The 20,812-nt window shown below is 40.6% G+C and overlaps 1 protein-coding gene across 2 annotated transcripts in view; it reads left to right on the top strand.

Annotated features, from left to right (window-relative positions):
* MTMR10 (myotubularin related protein 10) overlaps window positions 1-20,812 on the top strand; it is a 57,211-nt gene that overhangs the window by 14,214 nt on the left and 22,185 nt on the right. For both annotated transcript variants that reach the window (XM_062205003.1, XM_062205002.1), the window contains exons 4-9: window positions 1,961-2,033; window positions 2,524-2,666; window positions 9,972-10,062; window positions 17,236-17,419; window positions 20,240-20,327; window positions 20,410-20,498. In XM_062205003.1, coding sequence (XP_062060987.1) covers window positions 1,961-2,033; window positions 2,524-2,666; window positions 9,972-10,062; window positions 17,236-17,419; window positions 20,240-20,327; window positions 20,410-20,498 — 668 coding nt within the window. The remainder of the gene's footprint in view (window positions 1-1,960; window positions 2,034-2,523; window positions 2,667-9,971; window positions 10,063-17,235; window positions 17,420-20,239; window positions 20,328-20,409; window positions 20,499-20,812) is intronic.

Raw genomic sequence — 20,812 nt, 5'->3', positions numbered from 1 at the left:
GCATCTGTTTTGGGCACTGGTTTGAGTCCCAGCTGTTCTACCTCTCATCCAGCTCCCTGCTAATGTGCTTGGGAAAGCAGCAGAAGATGGTCCAAGTACTTGGGCTTCTGCACCCGTGTAGGAGGCTTTGATGAAGCTGCTGCTTCTGCCTGGCCCAGCCCGGGCAGTTGTGGACATTTGGGGCGAGAACCAGCAGATGGAAGATTCTCTCTCTCTCTCTCTCTTTCTATGTAACCCTTTCAAATAAATAAATATTTTAAAAAACTCTTAAATTATTATATTCTTACTGAAAAACAAAGTTTATTTTAAAAAAGTTTTAGTCATTGATTTCATTTACAGGTCCTGGACTTTTCTTTCAGCTCTTTTTATTTTGATTTATAAAGTGTTACACACATTTGTTCCCAAGATCTCTATTTATTATAGTAATTGTTGTCTAATGAAATATTGTATAATAACCATAGACTTTGCATTGAATGGTCTCACTGTGGATAAGTATTTTTCATGTAGTCATTTATTAATTTATGTGCTTGTTACAATTTATGTGTTTATTACAGTCTTCTGTAAGTATATTTAGAATAAACTTGAGGTATTTACCGATACATTGTATATAAAGATACTGGCTTATCAGATGTAAACTTGGGTTTTTCCTTATGTTTTTTTGTATCATTATGATCCCTGTCCCTAGAATTCAGTGTAAGTGAGCAGCATATACCTGGAGTAGCTTAAATCTAGTACCATTAATAGGAAAAACAAACCAGTTCCCTGCTGCCAGCAAGTTAAAAGTCTCTGTCAACTGTGTTCTTAATTTGAAAAATGAGTATAAAACATTGACTTAACAGGGGAAAAAATGTTATAGTTTGTCAAAAGCTTTTCTGAAGTATTTTTTCCTGGTGGGCTTTCTGTTATAAGAAGATATTTTCTACTCTTATAATCTCCATTATGAAAATCAAGTACGATTTTACCCATTGTAATATAATGACCTAGGAGCCCCTTTTTCTTCATTTTTTCATTTTGTAATTAATTAATTTATTTGAAAAGCAGAGTTAGACAGAGAGATCTTCTATCTGCTAATTCATTCCCCAAATGGCCTCAATGACTGGAGCTAGGCTCCAGGAGCCAGGAGTTTCTTCTGGGTCTCTTACATGGGTGCAGGGGCCCAAGCACTTAAGCCATCTTCTGCTGCTTTCGAAGCCACATTAGCAGGAAGCTGGATTGGAAGTGCCGCAGCTGGGACTTGAACCAGCACCCATATGGGATACTAGTACTGCTCCAGAACCAGACATACAGATGTTTGCCTGTGAAGTGCTTGGGTATTATAATAATGTTGTGGCACACATTTGAACATAATTTCCACCTCTTTTTTTTTTTTTGACAGGCAGAGTGGACAGTGAGAGAGAGAGAGACAGAGAGAAAGGTCTTCCTTTTGCCGTTGGTTCACCCTCCAATGGCCGCCACGGCTGGCGCGCTGCGGCCGGTGCACCGCGCTGATCCGATGGCAAGAGCCAGGTGCTTCTCCTGGTCTCCCATGGGGTGCAGGGCCCAAGGACTTGGGCCATCCTCCACTGCACTCCCTGGCCACAGCAGAGAGCTGGCCTGGAAGAGGGGCAACCGGGACAGAATCCGGCGCCCCACCCGGGACTAGAACCCGGTGTGCGGGCGCTGCAAGGTGGAGGATTAGCCTAGTGAGCCGCGGCGCCGGCCTCCACCTCTTTTTAATCGAGTGTGGAGAGAAAGACGGAGAGAACATGACTTTAACATGCTTCTTTTTCTATGCCCTGCTTTACTCCTGCAGTGTGCTCTAAGATACCGTGTCCTCAGAATGGTCCTAGCTGCACAGGAAAAAGCTTTCTGTGCTTTTTAGAAATAGTTGTTACAGTTTCTCATCACATGTAAACATAAGGCTTGTATTATCATTGTGAGGTTATTGGGGAAAAATTAATGTGGACATTTTTTATTTCAGAAATTCCATTATAGGAACCTCCTTCTTGGAGAACATGATGTCCCTTTAACATGCATTGAACAAATTGTCACAGGTATGTAGTGTTCTGTACATATCGCTCTCTAATAAAAATGGGCTCTGCGCTGGAATTCTTCTTTAAAGAATCATACCTCTTAAATACTTGAGTTGGAATTTTGTTTCTGTAGGTTTACTGATGCGTTTTTTTAGTCCCTTGAACGTTAACTAAGAGAGGGAAACCGAGAAAATTATTTTAAAATGGAGATACAGATTGTACAGCTTTTTATAGTTTCAATATTTTGTCCTCTTTTGAATTAAAAGTTTAATCATTAAATGTATGTAGATGATGGTGGTTGTATGCAGATTATATTTTAAAGTATCTTCAAAAGCAAACTCAAAATAGACCTCAAAGTTCTAGGAGTTATAGACAAATATGAAGGTTGCAGGGAAACAGTAGTCAAGTGATGGGTACCTTTCTAATTATTTTCACTGAGAAATTGTCAAAGTGTACAAAGTGTAAGTAACAAAAAGTTTTTACATGTTTTTTCTATATTTTTTCCTTTTAGTAAATGACCACAAGAGGAAGCAGAAAGTCCTAGGCCCTAACCAGAAACTGAAATTTAACCCAACAGAGTTAATTATTTATTGTAAAGATTTCAGAATTGTCAGATTTCGCTTTGATGAATCAGGTCCTGAAAGTGCCAAAAAGGTAAAGCTGTTAACTTTATCAAGTTCTGGGTTCTTCACTGTATTTACCATCTTTCTTGGTGTGTGGAAAGCTTCATTCCTTAATTGCTTAGATTTTTTTTTAGGGGAAATTATCAGATGTCTCCTTGAATAAAACAAACCCAAGAATATTAACCACTATTTTCTTATATTAGTTTATAGCTGCTTTAAAACATTCTATGTAATTTTCTCATCAGCTCCTAAAATATTCTGGATCTAATGGGGAAATTCACTGACTTTCTTTAGACTGGTAGTGGCTGGTGTCCTTCCTGGTTGCAGGGTTGAAGATGTGCTATGATTGGGATTTGGTAAGGTTTTTAATTCATTCCACAAAGTGACAACTGAGAGCTTGACTCAGGTTGCATAAGAGCTAGGTGAGTTATGAGAGAGGCCTAATAATTATTAGAGATTCAAGGAAATTTTAATAAATTGATTTGAATGATACTTGTCAGGGCTAACTCAAAACTGGGAACTTTTTTTGGTTAAGATTTATTTATTACTATATTCCTAAATCTATATATATGAAATACATGGAATTTGTATACTTCAAATAAAATTTTTTTTAAAGATTTTCAGTGTTTTTTAAATTTTTTTAAAATTTTTGATAGGCAGAGTGGACAGTGAGAGAGAGAGAGACGGAGAGAAAGGTCTTCCTTTGCCGTTGGTTCACCCTCCAATGGCCGCCGCGGCCGGCACACTACGGCCGGCACGATGCGGCCGGCACACCGCGCTGATCCAAAGGCAGGAGCCAGGTGCTTCTCCTGGTCTCCCATGGAGTGCAGGACCCAAGGACTTGGGCCATCCTCCACTGCACTCCCGGGCCATAGCAGAGAGCTGGCCTGGAAGAGGGGCAACCGGGACAGAATCCGGCACCCCGACCGGGACTAGAACCTGGTGTGCCGGTGCCGCTAGGTGGAGGATTAGCCTGTTGAGCCACGGCGCCGGCCTTCAAATAAAATTTTAAACATTTATTTATTTATTTGAAAAACTGACAGAGATCTTCCATCCACTGGTTCATTCACCAAATGGCTACAACAGCTGGGGCTGGGCAGGCTAAAGCCAGGAGCCAGGAGCTCCATCTGTGTTTCCCGCATGAGTGGCAGGAACTTAAGTGTTTGAGTCATCATCCACTGCTTCCTAGGCACATTAGCAGGGAGCCGAAAAGGAAGCAGAGTAGCTGGGACTCAGACTAGCACTTTAATATGGGATGTGTGTGTCCCGTGTAGGGGCTTAACCTGCTGTGCCTCAACACCCATCCCAAAGCTAGGAACTTTTTGTTTGATTTTTTTTCCCCTTTGCCTTCCAGAATGTTTATTGCCTGATTATGAAGTAAATTCAAGGGCAAACATCTCCACTTCGCTATATATTCTGGCTCTTGCCAGCAGGGTGAAGCCTGTAGACCCAATGTCCCTCTGTCAATCTGTGATGCAGCAAATGCGAAGAACAGTGACAGAATTCCCAAAGAAAGCCTCCTCCCGTGTACTGGGAATAGAGCAACAGTGGCATAGGGGTTACTTTTTCTCAGAACTGAGGCAGCTCTGCACCACCAAGCAGTGGACGCATTTCCTTCTCATGGTCATTGCACTGCAGTGACATTTCTTGTGATGTCAAAATGAGAGGTCTAAAAGATCTTAAGGCAGCTGTCTCCATTGACTGCGATAAGGAAGTGATAGATTTGCTTCCAGAACTAGAAGCAACAGTTCTCCCGCCACCTCAGACCTAGTTTCTTCATAGAGAGTCAGCATGATGTGGAAGGCTGTCTGAAAATACATGACCACTGGGACTGTCCAGCAGTGTCACCATGGGCTGGCTGTGAGACTGAGCTTTTGAATAGAGTCTGTGTAACCATCTCTTGGCACACTCCCATTGACGATTCAGTGGGGAACCGTGATGGCCCCTTTGAGCGGTTTGATTCTGATATTTGTGACTGTGGCTTTTTACTAGTTTGATATGCCTTTTCTGATACAGAAAGACTTTAGAATTAAATAAATAGTAGACTATATGTAAAATATTTTAGCCAAGTTACTTTTTCAAACTTGTAATTTAATTGATCAAAGCATCAAGAACTTGCTTGTGAAAACTCTAACTTAAAATGTATGATATCTCAAGAGAAGGGGTGTTGCAGAACTTGGAGTCAGAGTTAGGACAAGACATTTTGAGCAGGGGATTGACACTGCTAGCCCAGTATTCTTCTGGGAACCTTAACTCACTCACACTCCCTTACTGTATTTTTCAGATAACACTTTTTTTTTTTTTTTTTTTTTTTTTTTATAGAGAGTGAGCTCCTATTCACTGGTTCAACTTCCCAAATGTCCACAATGGCCAAACTTGGGCCAGGCTGGTGTTGGGAGCCAGGAACCCAATCCAGGTGGCAGGGACTTGGTCACTTGAGCTATGTTCTGTTGCCACCCAGGATGTGCATCAGCAGGAAGTTGGGATCCAAGAATAGAGTTGAGACTTGAACCCAGGCACTCTGACGTGGGTGCAGGTATCCCAGCTGGCATCTTAACCCACAAGTCCAATCGCCTGCCCCAGATGACACTATTTTAACAAGTAGAAATCATAATTATTTGACTTAGTTCATGAGCCAAAAAATGGGTTATTTTTGATGTGTGAGTCAGTGTGCTCAATTCTGCAAAATAGAAAAAAGGTAGATGCTGTTTGTTTCTTTAAAGAGTTTAAGGCTAGTGGAGAAGATGAAGCAGGGACAAATGGAGACTGCATAGCATAAAAATGTTCCCACACAAATGATTAGTTGCCAAATGAACAAAGCATAATAAGTCCTCTGAAAATTCAACTTGTCCCTTGTTTGTTGTGCTTCTGGAGAATAACGAAGGCCCTCATTGAACCCTGTGCACAAGCTGCGCCAGCTTGTGCCCTTTCCCAAAACCAGGATTCGGACAAAAGTCCTTTCCCTGGGGTCTGAAAATATAAACAGTACGTTACCTCAGGCCTGAAAGAAATACTCTGTGTCTTTTGTGTAGTCATGGGGAGGGAAATGCAGGAAAAACATAGAGGCAATTAGAATAAGAATTTTCCTAGATTTACATATTTTCACACACAGAGAGTTGGTTATATGTGGCTACCAAAGTTTGGTGGCTTTCTGAGTTAAAACAGAAACACTGGCACACTCTTTTATTTCAAATGAAAGCTTTCATCTAAAATTAGGTAACTTGGAAAGTTACAGCTCATTTTTACCTCCTGGAAGCTTTGAATACTAAGTTTTCTCTGGAAAAAATGCTTTGATTTTATAAATTGTCTTAAAATGACCAGATGCATGTTTGGAGTTTTCTGTTGGGTGATTGATTAGGTTTTGAAATACTGAAAGTTTTGCAGTATCTGTTTGAAATATGAAATCTCAAAATACTAAATTAGTTCACATTTGTTAAATGTTCTAAAACCTTCTGGGTGTCTAGTCAGTGTCTCAGTTTATATCATGATGAAATTAGATTATTCTTCAACTATATCTATTCATCCTCATTATCCTTGGACTGTCATGGGAAGATGATATTTGTAAAAAGTTTGGGTAAAAGAAGGGATGTAGTGATGTAGAACTTGACATCTAACCTCATGGCAACATTGAGCCACCATTTCTATCTGAAGAAACTTTGCTTAAAGCTGAGGGACCAAAAATTTTTTTAAATAATGACTTATTGCTTACAAATATATATATATATATATATATATATATATATATATATATATATATGTGGTGTATATGCTTTGTCTCCGCTTTATTCTCAAATTAGTTTGTTATAAACCACACCTTATTCTGGCACACTTTCTAGAAATGAGTGGTTCTTTGGAGGAAAAAACAAGTTGACTTTTTCTTAAACTATTATTTTTACCTTGAATATTATATTTAATCCTTGGTTTTTAGACCAAAGTAATAGAGGAAAACTGGTTTTGTTTGCAAATGGGATGGAACTTGTTGAGATTTGAGTATCTCCTGTGATTGAGCTTCTCCAGTCCTGTACCACCACGTTGTCTTAGAGGAGAAGCTGTGAACTATGGGTACTTCTGGCTCTGTCCAGAGAAGTGTCTGCCTTGGTCCAAAAATTCCTTCTTTTTTAAAGTAGATTAATTTTTTTTCTGCAGTAAAATATTTTCCATAATTTAATGTCTTTAACACCAGCATTCTTTTCATTTCTTTTGATAGGGCACCTATTTCAAAGCTGATTTTTAAAGATAGTTTTTCTAAAAATTTTAATGTTTAGGGAATAATTATAAAACTGGAATGAGTTTACATGAAATGAGAACTTATTTTTAAGTCTTTCAAAAACTCAGGAGAAATTTGATGTAATTTTTTTTTTTTTATTGTATGAAAAAGTTCAGAAAGACACTTGGTTTTCTCCTCAGAGGGTTCCGAGTAACAACATGAATGTAATCCACGTACAGTCAGATACACAAGTTTATGTGCCTTTGTGTACCCAAAGATACCCCTTACCTCAGTTATATGAAAAGGCTGTCTGTGTACCTGTAGTCAGACCACTTAACAACAGTACCTTCGGTTCAAGCTGTGTCCCCTCGCCTCCCAAATCACCCACTGCGGGAGCAGTTACACTGAGTTTTAGTTTCACAGTATTTTTTTCTTTCTTTAAGTGCAGGTGGTATTAAACATTCTCACTTACTTCCTAACCTAATGAGATACGGTGCTGTTTTTAAGGGACTTTTTAGAAATAGATTGTGTTGGGTTTTGTCTCACAGATAGGCTTTGTTTTGTTGTTATTCTTGTTGCTTTTGCTTTGTGACCACAAAAAAGGTTGTATAATCAATGATCTGTGAATTTCTTTTATGTAAACAGGGCTTGTGACTGCTTTCTAACTGTCTTAGAGAACATGATAGACTAGTATTAATTGATGTAGAGCACTGTAGTAACTAATTTTGTCAACTAGTATTTTTAATACAGCTGCTGTTAGACACAAAGCACCCTCAGAGAGCTGCTGACCCCGAGCTACAAAATGCCCAGGTCTCCGGGCCAGTACCCGTCTGCAGAGACCCTCCACGTCTTCAGTCTCCTTTCTTCTTTTCTCACTGTAACGCTTCATCTTGCCTTTCCTGCCCTTTTTGTCTGTTCCTCCTCTAGCACTTACAGTTTTCTGATTCACTGTATTTTTTCTTGTTTGTCTTATCCAGTGTCTGTCTTCTCACTAGAATATAAGCTTCATGGGGACAGGGATTTGTCTTTTATTCATTCCATCCTTGAGGCTTTGAACGTGGTAGGTGCTCAGTAGTATTTGTTGAATGAGTAAGAAATATGGCATCTCCTCTTAAGTGATTGAACTTAATGGTCGAAGTGTAACAACTACCTATGTCCTACTTTTACTCCACACTGTTATGTGAGTACCCTGAAAGTACAGTTCTGTAAGCACAAATAATTAGTGACACTTTGTGTTGGAATTGTCATTATTTGGAGACAACAGAAGGGTTTTTGAAAGTAATACTATGAAAGTGGTTCAGCCAAGGAAGGCTTGTGAAGGGAGTGGTGTGGACAGAACGGCTAGTTCCCAGCGTGCTTGACTGAGAGGAGCAGGAGTTCTCAGCCCGGAGGTGGCTGAGGCTGAGATACGTTCATCCATGTTTTTCTCTGACCACAGACTACTGAGTTGACACTGGGAAGAGAAGGATGACCAGTGAGGAGAGCCAGTTTTATGAGTCAAGATAAGGGAATTTAATTTATTGTGTAGGTATCTGGGAAACATAGAAGACTACCAAGAGAGCACAATTATTCTTCCAAAAGACATCTTTCGAAGAGAATTCTTAAGTATTGTGGATTTCCAGTATGTAGGGAAGCCTATTAATGTGTCGTAATGTAAATATGGCTTAAGGATATAGCTATGGCATTGTAGTGAAATGGGCTGAAAAATTTGTGGAGAAAAGTACAACAAAGCTTAAAAACTAAATATCATGCCCAAGGGGATAGGAAGAAATGACTTTTTCAAAGTACAGATTTCAGTAGTTTTGCTACCATAAGAAGTACTTCGAGGAAGACTGTTGGATAGAGTTAAGAATGGGAATGTAGATAACCATCTTCTTACTTTTCTAAGTGGGACCCTTAGAGAAAGTTCTAAAAATATTGAGAAGTTGAGATACTGTATAAGAGGAAGTTTGTTTTGTTTTGTTTGGTTAGAAGTAGTGATCAATTTCATTTCCTTGGTTGCCTGTTATAATTTAGTCAGAAAAGAAACATTTATTCCATGGAAGATCTTTAACATATAAAATATAGTTTAATAACAAACTGACACATATTTAGTGGTTAATAGAATTTATATCAACTCACTCGAAACACCACTAATTTGACAAAACTAGTGACTAAACTTTTCTTGCTAACTGTCCAGAGTATGTTGTCTGGCTTAATGCTTTACCTTCTAAGTGATACTTAACCTTGTTTAAATTTTGCTGGACTCTTCTTGCATATGTCTTACATTTCTTCTTTCTTCTCTGCTCATTTAAGAACTTTTTCTCCTACAGTCTAGTTCAGGGTTTGTAGGCTTAAAGTACCATCCTTCATTCTATCCAACAGCAGTTGAAAATAATAAAAACCCCAATTCCATAAATGGAGCTCCTCCAAAGGCCACGCATACAGTAAGATTATCTTCACCACACCTAGGTATTATTTTCTAGGTGAGCAGATAGGCTGAAAGAGGAACTGACTTCACTCCAGTTACGTAGCGAGTGCTCGATGGAGGAGTTCAAGCCCTGGTGCGTTTCCACCACAGGACGTTGTCCCCCACCGCTGTAGTCTAGCCAAGTTTTTTTGATGTACCTCTTTGCAGCCACTCATGTATTTTGTGTTTCTTACTTTATTTTTTGTGGTTGTGGATTTTATATTAGACTTTTTTGTCCATGAGGTATAAACTGTAAAATTTCATGCCGTATGTGTGTGTATATATACACACCTTTCTAGTCCACTAAAAATGAAGCTTTTTTCTTTCTTTCTTTTTGGTGAGTAGATACGTTCTCACTGCCTTTTTGGAGACTGCTTCTGTGACTTTCCAGTTCCATTTACTGGAATAAAATTACTTTTCTGTTAAAATTCAGCTTACCATATGCATACTGAATACTTATCGTGTACTGATGAAAGATTTAGCAGTAGCCTGAGGGCACATCAGGGAATGAGAAACTTGTCCATAAGGAGCTCTTTCACATTCTAGGTCAACAGGAAAACATGTAAATAGTATCTGTAATCACTGCCCCATGATGATGCTCCCAGTGACCAAGGCCTTATTGTACATTTCATTTAACTAAGTGTGTTAAAATCAAATTCTAAATGTAGAATTTTTCCTAGGTATGCCTTGCAATAGCTCATTATTCCCAGCCAACAGACCTCCAGCTACTCTTTGCATTTGAATATGTTGGGAAAAAATACCACAATTCAGGTAAATATGAACATGTTGAATATTGTAACTAATTTTACATGTATAAATTTTATTCTTATGTTTATCGAAGCCTCCAAGCACATAAAGCTTTAATGAACAGATTCATAACTGTTAGAGAAGCACTGTATACTAAAAGAACCAATATTTGTCAGATTCTATTTTTTTAATTAATTTATTTATTTGAAAGTCAAAGTTAGAGAGAGAGGGAGAGGGAGAGATGTAAAGAGAGAGATCTTCCATCCGCTGATTTACTCCCCAAATGGCTGCAACTGCCAGGCCAAAGCCAGAAGCTTCATCCATGTCTCCCATGTGAGTGCAGGGGCCCAAGCACTTGGGTCATATTCTGCTTCTTTAGCAGGGTGCATTAGCAGGGAGCTGGATCGCAAGTGGAGTAGCCAGGACACAAACTGGTGGCCATATGGAATGCCAGCATCACAGGGAGAGGCTTTACCCCAAACTGTAACATCAGCCTCCAGATTATTTCAGGAAGAACCTTAAATGACTATAAATGTGGTCTTACAAGATTCATGTCATTTTTTAAAAATTTATTTATTCAAGAGACAGAGTTACAGATAAATGAGATGAGAGAGCGAGGTCTTTCATCTACTGGTTCATTCCCCAAATGGCTGCAACGGCCAGAGCTGGGCTGGTCCAAAGCCAGGAGCCATGAGCTTCTTCCAGGTCTCCCATGTGGGTGCAGGGGCCCAAGCACTTGGGCCGCCTTCTACTTACTACTTTCCCAGACCATACGCAGAGAGCTGGATTGTAAGAGGAGCAGCCAGGGCATGAACTGGCACCTATATGGGATGCTGGCGTCATAGGTAGAGGCTTAGCCCACTACACCACAGCACCTGCCCACCACATCAAATACTTTACCACCAGTCACTGACTTGCCTTTAATGATGAAGAATGTATCTTCAGCCCATTTTAATTGGTAAAAATAATCTTACTTTTTAAGAACACTGGCAAAAATCTAAAAAGTAGTTGAAAAGCATAATCTTTTCTGGCAAGGTGTAATTTCATACAAAAGCTGAAGTGGTTAAAAATTTTAATGGATTTCATTAAGATTGCCAAAATACTTTCTGTTTCTGAGTAAGAGTAATGAAAGGAAGATGAACATTTATCCAAATGACAGAATTTTGTGCAGGTAGAATAGTTTTGTCTGCATTATCTGGGTCAGCTGTGATGTCACCAAGGAAAATTCTAGAGGAGCTTGTGATTCTGTACTTTCTAATTATATACAGGTATAATTTTAATAAACTTTTTTAAAAAATCTTACAAAGATAGAGGAAAACAAAAAGGCTGTGTGTTAGCCCACATGTGGGTTAATGACTGCATGTCAGCTAGATTGAAGCACATGTTCTCTGTCTGAGGAAGTAAAATAAATCAGTCTGTTGTATAATGAAAGACTCATTCATTGCAGCCTGGTCTGGGTCTTACAAATTATTAATAACTGTACTGGACTTTTATATTTTGTTACCTTGAACCCTGTGATAATAATTTAAATAACCTACAAAATAAAAGTATATTCCAACATCACTGTATTGTAAATACATTAAAATGTAGTATTGGTACTCAGTGTATGGTATAAGTGCATTTTTATTATGTTAAAAGATATCAAGACTATAGAGATGTTATATGCAAAAATGCTTTGCAGAACAACTTGTGTCTTATAGTGTAATATAGAAATTGGATGAAAAGTATTGTGACTTAATTTTTCTTATCAAAATGTACACTAGTTATAACTTAGACTTGAACAATACATTTGTATTTTTAAGTTTATTTCTGAATATAAACTAAATTCACTTATTATCTTAAAGTAGTATAGTTCCTGCACTGTTAGGTAGATGTTCCTTTGGGTCATCATCAGGCTTACAGAATGGTGATCACCAGTTACCTTCAATAAGATCCTTTTGCAGAGTTGCAAGAGAGTAGCATTGAAAGTTTCAAGGGGTCTATAGACGAGTTGAAGGAGACAGTCTTCAGTTCCCACTTAAACTTGTTTATGAAACAAACCAATTCTTCGTGCTACTATTTTTCTAATAGAAATAATTTGGTCTGGTGTATAGACCCATGACTGGTGCAGTAATTTAATGACTTGGGCTTAGCAAATACAGTAAACTGTTCCACAGTTGGTAACCTGATGCCTCCTCTAAATTGTTTTTCACGTTTTTCTTCCTTCATTCCTGCTAGGCATCTTAAATTTATAATGCTTCAAACAGTTAAAAACCAAAGTAGCTCCTCTCCTACTGGGTTTTCTATCAGTCAGTTCCTCTGTTTCTTCTTCTATAGTTTACTGGTAAAACTTAATACCTAAAACATTCAGCAATACCTTTTTATATTACATTCTTCAAACTCGTCCAACTTTGACAAGTACTTCATAAACATAACACTGGCCAAAGTTTTGTTAAGATGACTCATAGGATAACATCCTTTAATATCCTTCCATGCTGTTACAGAAGCATAAACTGCATCTTTAAGATCAAAAGAAGCCTGAAATTTCCACACACTACAGTCAGAATTCATTAAATTGTGAGTGAAAGATGCCCAATAACCTACTCTTGAACTTCTGGATGACATCTTGATTCATTGCCTGGATTAAAGGAGTCCTTTTTGCAGGCAGGTAGGTGGCAATGCTATTTCCACAATAAAATCTGAAATTAGAAGATGCCCCTGCAACTGTTTAAGAAAAGAATCTTTTACCTGACCTTAAACATTGTGAGATTTTCTTTCACATCTGGCATCACAAGAGTAGGAAACCATTTCTGCAAAGCTCAGCAGTCATCCAAACACTTCTGTGGGTGTCCTGAGCACAGGAAAATGTGTAGCATCCACAAGGTTCAGAACTTTGCTACACAGACACCACGGGAGCACTAGCAACAACAGTGATTTCTGTTTTTTCTTTTCACCTTGAAAAGAAACCATGAGAACTCTTTTCATTGATCAGATTATTATTGGGCAAAGATTTTTAAAAGCAGAGGTATACCCTTGTTATAAAATTGATAAGGTGTCAGATTATGCTTCTGGACTAAAGAATTTTTTTTAAAAATTTATTTATTTACTTGAAAGAGTTATAGAGAGGCAGGGGCAGAGAGAAAGAGAGAGCAGTCTTCCATCTGCTGGTTCACTGCCCAAATGGCCACGATGGCTGGAGCTGGGCCGATCCGAAGCCAGGAGCCAGGAGATTCTTCCGGGTCTCACATGCAGGTGCAGGCTCAAGGACTTGGGCCATCCTCTAGTGCTTTCCCAGGCCATAGTAGAGAGCTGCATAGGAAATGGAGCAGCTGGACTCGAACCGGCGCCCATATGGGATTCCGTCACGGCAGGCGGTGGCTTTACCCACCATGCCACAAGCACCGGCCCCTGGAGTAGAGTCATTGAAAACCACCTGACATTGTTTGTAGGCTCAGTGTCAGCAGCTCTGCCTCCTAATGGAACTGCTTATGAATGCTGTGATGAGATCTGAGGTTACATTGTGGTTTCACATCAGAAAATGCACCTTTTCAGTGAAATTTATTTTTAAATTTTATCCTTTATATTAACATAGGTCTTGGTATTGGGTTTTCGTTTAAATCTTTTTTTAAAAAATACATAATCCATTTGAACCATTGTAGGAATTTTTAAAGTTTGTTGTCAATTCTTTTACTACTCTCAATGTAGTTATAAAGCACCGTGATTAAATCAGTCAGCCATAGGCATCAGAATCACTTTGGGGCCTTTAGAAACACAACTACGTAGGTTCACCACAGGCTCATAAAGTCAGAATATCACTTTGAAGAACCACTTTCTTTCTCTTTTGAACACATTAATGATCACAGTCCTCTTTTTACCTTCTTCTGCAGTGTCATTAATGTGGTAATTTTTCTTTTCCTATGTGAACCAGGCACTGGCTCACTCAACTCTCACTCCATTCCACTGGTTTCACTCCCCAAATGCTCAACAAACAGAGCTCAAGCTGGGCGTGGGAACTCAACCGAGATCTCCCATGTGAGTGGCAGGAGCCTAATTATTTGTGCTATAACCTGCTGCCTCCAAAGGTTTATATTGGCAGAGAAGCTGAAGTTAGGATCTCTCGCCAGGAACCAAACCCAAGTACTCAATGTGGAGTGACTGCTAGGCTAAAAACCTAGTCCTGACCACTGTTATTATTGATCCTGTTGCTTGAGGCCAAACTGATAATAGTGGACCGAATTAACTGGAACCTCTCTAAAAATTAACAGGAAATCTAGGCTTAGACTTCTAAACTAGATCACAGAGAAACAGTTTCATAGCAGTAACACGTTCTCAGCTTTGCTTAACAAAATCTTCAGCTCAGAACACTAAAAACTATTCAGTGTTAGCCTCTCAGCTAGGGCTTTGTTATCAGTCTATTTACACACCCCTCTTAAAAGTCTGAGTGTATCCTTTATACTTGTCTGACAGTGCTGTGGCTGGGGCATCTGGTACAGTGTTGAACAGCAGTAACATTAGCAGGATCATTTCTGTTCCTGGATTTGATGAGGATGCCGTGTGATGTGTATTTTTCATAAATACCCTGTTTCAAGTTACAATCCCTTTTATTCCAAATTTGCTGCCCTTTTTCTTCCTTTCTTTCTTTTTTTTCTTTCTTTCTTTTCTTCTTTTTTTTTTTTTTTTGGTAAAATGATAAACAGGTGTTGAACTCTGTCAAATGTTTTCCTATATTTACCAAGCTGGTCATGTGGGTTTTTCCCTCTGGTTTAGTCATATGATGAGTCACCAGAGTTTTCTGGTATTGAATAGGTTTCTGTGTTTTGGTGCTGTGGAATACTCCGTATAGATTGGGAATTGCCTGATAATTCCTGGCAGGTTTTACGTTCTGGAGAGACCACTGTGCCCGAGCTGCCCAGTGCATATTCTGGTGGTTGTGTTTCCCCACAGAAAGTGCTGAGATGAGCTAGACTGCAGGAGGTGGGCTTAGAATTACCATCTTCATATTTAACGAATTCCTAAAATCAGAATCACTAATTCTTTTTTTTTTTCTTTTTTAATTGGAGAGGCTGAGTGACGATGGGAGGGAAAGACAGGAAGAGTGCTTGTTCATCCCCCAAAATGGCCATAATGGCCACGGCTGGGCCAGCCTGAACCCAGGAGCTTGGAATTCAATCCAGCCTCCCACGTGGTGCTGTGTATTTTTGATACAGATATTTGAGCCATCATCTGCTGTTTTCCCAGTGCATTAGCGGGGAGTTGGATAGCAAGTGGATCAGCTGGGTCTTGGGGTGGCGTTCCAGTATGGGATGCCAGTGTTTCAAACGGTGGCTTAACCTCCTACACCGTAATGCTGGTCTCATACTGAGTAATTATGATGCCAGTTGCATAAGGATTTTCATAATCTACAGCGGCACTCTCCAGTGATGGACATATTTTCTCCTCTGTGCTGCCTAGAAGGATAACTACTAGCCACATGTGACTCTTGAGGACTTGAAATGAGGTTAGTGCAACTGAGGAACTCAAATTTTATTTTCATCTTAATTTATATTTCAGTGGGCACTTACAGCTAGCAGTTTTTCTTTCCTACAGCGCAGACGTAGAGGTCAGACCCCATCTAATTCTCTGGCCTCTTTCCCACCGTCGCTTGCATCCCTACTGCTCTAACAGTATTTAGTTACTTGATGTTGTACAGTTGTACCCTGTTTATGTTCTCTGCCAGTGTGTCTGCGTCATCTTTACCAGCCACCTGGCCACTATGACTCACTCCTTAGCACTCTGTTCAGATGTGGTCAAGTCTTGAAGCCTCCTGCCCCAGCCTTCCTCCCCAGCAGGAGTTAGGGGTTTCCTCTTCCGCGTCTTCATTGCACTGAGACATCCAGTGCACTGCGATTACTGCAGTCACTTCCTACTCCTCTGTTACTGCTTCCAAGATAGAGATCAAATGTTATCATTTTGCTCTTAGACATAGGCATCTGGTGGGCTCTCAGAAAATACTTGTACCAGGAGTTAACAAATAATAGTAGCAATGGGTGTGGTAGATTCATGGGGCAATGAAGGACATCATATGGCTACAGAGGACAATGGGAACTGGAAGGAATGGAGAATTAAGGCCAGGTCATTTAAGTGAGGCTCTTTAAGACCAAGAGAAGCTGTTAGGTTGTCTTCATTCAGTTGGAAAATGAACACAACTAGAAGTGTAGGGCCAGGTACTAGCATCATAAAAGCATCATGTTAGGGAAGAGTGTCTTGTAACTGCTGTCTGGTTCAAAGCCAGTAGGATATCCTGTCAGGGATGTCAGCGGGGGGACTTGGCCACAGATGAAGTGTGTGGTGGTGAGACTCTGTGTCAAGAGGAGTTGTGCCACCTGTCACCCCAAATTGCCATAAACCTGACTAATTGTGGGATAGCTTCTCTCTAGTCACTTTGCAGGCACACTCAAGGCTGAGGGATGTTCCTGGGAGATAGCTGCACCCCTCTATAGGAAGCCTCCTTGCTAAGGAAATTGAAGTCTAGTTCCACCTGCTAAGTCTATGTGTGGGGACAACACTCAAGCTAAGCAAAAGAACCTTTTGTGTGACCTTCTCAAAGGAAAATTGAGTAGATACAGGAAACCAAGAATTTTCTAATGAGCAGACAGAAAATAGCAAATTAGATGAGAAGTCAGTATTAGAGAAATGAAAGTTATGGTGGGCTTGAGAACAGAGATAATTATTGGATGCGTTCATTTTCGCGAGTAAAATGTAGAGAAAATAAGCAAGGGACTTGGATTTACCCAACAGTGTAGGGCAAGGTGATAAGGGAGGCTCAGCTGTAGTGTCCATGGAATGGGAGAGATGGGCGACTGCTGAAAATTAAGGAGCAATAAACAGAGAAGAAATATGGGCAGCAGGCATTGTGCACTGCCTGGAAGGTGGTCAGTGAAAGGCAGGGAGAAGATGTCAGCACAGTAGAGGAGCCAGCATGATCCCGTGGAAGTCTTCAAGGAAGGTGGAGGCAGAGAGGCAGATCTGGGGGAGGACGGGCAGCTCAGCGGTGTTTGCTGGCAAAGAGCTGGTAAGGATGTTAGCCTGGAAGGGCAAGACAGTTCTTGAGGAGCTTGAAGGATGCAGCAAAGTGGAGAAACTACAAAGTGCACACATGACCGGAAGCACGGAATGGGGGGAGTGCATGCTGCGTGAAATACGACGTGCACAAAAGTAAGCTTGCGCTCTTTCCTGCAGCCAGCAACGTGAATGGAGTACCCTGTGAAAGCGGAGGAGGTGGATTTAGTGGACCAGGTGGTGGCAGTAGCCAAAAAACTCCGCTGTTTGAAACTTACTCAGATTGGGACAGAGAAGTCAAGAGGACTGGTGCTTCCGGGTGGAGAGTGTGTTCTGTTAACGAGGGTTACATGGTATCTACTTGGTAAGTACAGTTTTACTGCTGTTAAGCTGGGGGTGACTTCCCTATGATGTGAATAATTGAACTCTGCTGTCATGGATAACTTTCAAGTTATGGGCAGTGGAATCTTTGTTTTTAATTAGTTTAAATGAATATTTTAAAGATAAGGTTTTTTTTTTTTAAACAAACACAATACCATTATCTATTGAAAAAAATTGACAGTTATTCTTTTCTATTATCAATAGTCTAGCCAGTGTGTGTTTGCTTTTATGTTGTTAACTTGTGCAGTTGGTTTGTTCAGACAGGGTCCAAGCAAAGTATAAAGGTTCCATTTGGTTGGTGTCTCTTCAACCTTTTAATACACAATTGTGTTTCCCCATTATTTTTTTTACTGACCATGTTTTTTGGTTGACAAAGCCAAGTCATTTGTGCCGTAGAATTTTCCACACTTCAGATGCTGCTGGTTTTATCCCTGTGGTGTCCATTAACACATTCCTCTGTTTCCTGTATTTCCTGTAAAGTGTTAGCTCTAGAGGCTTCACTGGATTCAGGGTAGATGTTTTTGGCCACGGTGTCTCATTTGAAGGTGGTGTGTGCTTCCTGTTGGATCAGCTTCTATCTGAGGCTGGCTCAGTGTGTGTGTGTGAAGAGTATGTGACTGTGTATGTGCACATGTGTATATGTGTGCGTGTGTCTTTCAGTTGCCTTTTCATTGTGATGCTGGCTGACCCAGGGTTCTAGGCTGTCAACCTAACCCATCCAGCACAGTCTTCCAATTTATATTAAGATTTTAGCTGCAAAAATAGTGCTCTTTGGGAGTGAGAATCATTGCCTAGATCTCTTACTTCATTAGGGATTGCTGGTAATCATATTCCAATTCTGTCATGTTTCTTTCAGACCTTTTTTCTGACCAGCTCACTAGTACCCTGAAATACAGGTTATGTAAGCAAGGCAGGGTGGGGGCTGGGCACTTGACTGGAAGGGTAAGGTGCCACCGGGGATGCCCACGTCCTGAATTGGAGTGCTAGGGTTCAAGTCCTGGCTCTGTTCCTGACTGATTCCATCTTCTTACTACTGTGAACCCTTGAAGGCAATGATGATGGGAGGTGGGTCCTTGCCACCCATGTGGGAGACCTGCCTTGAGTTCCTGCCTCTTGGCTTCTGCCTGGCTCAGCTCCAGCTGTTGTGGGCATTAGGAAGTGAGCCACTGGGTGAAAGCTATCTCAATCCCTCCCTCCCTCCCTCCCTCTCCTTACCTCCCGGCCCCTCTCTCCCTCTCCTTCTCCCTCTCTCCCCTCTCATCCTCTCTTCCTTTTCCCTCTCCGCCTCTCCGCCTCTCCGCCTCTCCGCCTCTCCCCTCTCCACCTCTCCCGCTCTCCATCTCCCTTTCCCTTTCCCTCTCTCTCCTCTCCTTCCCTCTCTCACACTTACTTTCTGTTTTTCAAATAAATAAATAAAGTTTTAAAAAACAGAAAGGCAGTATAAATCACTACTTTTTTCCTCTTTACTTTCCAGTTTTCAAAATAGTGAGCTGGTTTCCTAGAATCCCCAAACATAACCAGGAATTTCTTTTAAAAATATGTTTAATATCATTTAGTATACATGATTTTTTTCTGGATGCTTTATTTTAAGACTGATGTTCTCTTTTAGTTCATTCAGATAAGCAGACTTTTGGGAAGGAAAAAAGAAAAAGCATTGTCCTCTTAAAACTGATTGATATTGGGGCTGGCACTGTTGCATAGTGGGTAAAGCCGCCGCCTGCAGTGCTGGCATCCCATACGGGCGCTGGTTCGTGTCCTAGCTGCTCCACTTGTGATCCAGCTCTCTGCTATGGCCTGGGAAAGCAGTAGAAGATGACCCAAGTCCTTGGGCCCCTGTACTTGTGTGGCAGACCTGGAAGAAGCTCCTGGTTCCTGGCTTTGGATCGGCGCAGCTCTGGCTGTTGTGCCTATCTGGGGAGTGAACCAGTGGATGGAAGACGTCTCTCTCTCTCTCTCTCTCTCTCTCTCTCTCTCTGCCTCTCCTTCTCTCTCTGTGTAACTCTGTTTTCAAATTAAATAAACAAATCTTTTTTTTTTTTTTTTTTTTTTAAAGCCTGGTTGATGTAGCATACTAAGAACTTACAGGAGTGTAGATCTGGGGAAGGTGCTTTGGGATTCGTAGCTTGTGTCTTCTGCTTCCCCTTGAACTCGACCTGCATACCCAGTGTGCTCTGGGGATGTGCTGAGAAGGACCTGCATGGCCAGTGTGCTCTGGGGATATGCTGAGAAGCCTGTGACAGGACTGGCTGGGCCTGCCTAGCCACAGGGAAGGAAGAAGAGGGAGGGAGGGTGGTGACGGGTGGTGAGCTTGCCCACCAGCAATTGTCAGCGTCAGGGTCTGACGGTGCTTTGTAGAGTTGGGAAATGGGAGAAGAGGAGATAAGATGAGAGCTAAGGTGGGTTGGTGGGTTTGTGGTGTTTTGCTTTGTTTTGATTCAGTTGTATAGTGAGACGTCTCCTTACCTGCAGCCTATGAAAACAAAAATGTCTATGTTTTTCAATAACTGCTTGCATATTTGATTAATAGTCATTCTGGAAAAGATTTCTGATACCTTCTTTAGATTTTTCTCATGCTGCAAATTTAACTTTTATGAGAACTGGCCATGTGGCACATGGTGTAGAGTGTAGTGCCTAGGATCCTGAGTGACCCCCACCAGCACTCCACGTTGCTGTTCTTGTGGGTGCATGTTAAATGGGATAAGTGTGTTTAATTACAGACAGTGTTTGTAGAGTGCACTGTTCCTGCCTTTAGCACAATACTCTGATTAGGATCTTTTTTATTTTTCTTTTTTTTGTCTTGCAGCCTTCCAGAATACTTTGTAGTGCCAAGTTCTTTAGCAGACCAAGATCTAAAGATCTTTTCCCATTCTTTCGTTGGAAGAAGGATACCAGTAAGTGACTTCTGTTTGGTTTCCTTAACGCTGATGTCCTCTGTCTCCACCCAGTTAAGTAAGGAGTCTGCCTCTTTCCTAGCTCTGGTGTTGGAGCCACTCAAACGGCAGTGCCCTTGTGCGAATGGCCCTCATCAAAGATGTGCTGCAGCAGAGGAAGATTGACCAGAGGTGACTGAGATACGATCGTGTTGTTTTAGATATTGTACTTGTCATAAATAAGTATACCGTAAGTTCCTTGTTAATTGAAAATACTTGGCAAGTGGCATAGTCTTATTAACACCATATATTCTATATAAGAATTGCCATTTTTAAGAGATTGTGAATATGGTTACTAACATTTAAGTTATACTAAATATAAATCTTTGGCTTATAAGGCACTTGAGGATCATACATGACTGACATCTTGCTGTGACGTGGCATTAACACACTTTCACAGTGCTGGGTGGGTATTGTACAGTGGGTTAAGCCACCACGTGGGACAC

The sequence above is a fragment of the Lepus europaeus genome, chromosome 11 (assembly GCF_033115175.1).
Source record: "Lepus europaeus isolate LE1 chromosome 11, mLepTim1.pri, whole genome shotgun sequence".
Lineage (NCBI taxonomy): Eukaryota > Metazoa > Chordata > Mammalia > Lagomorpha > Leporidae > Lepus > Lepus europaeus.
This window is presented reverse-complemented; position numbering and strand designations above follow the sequence as displayed.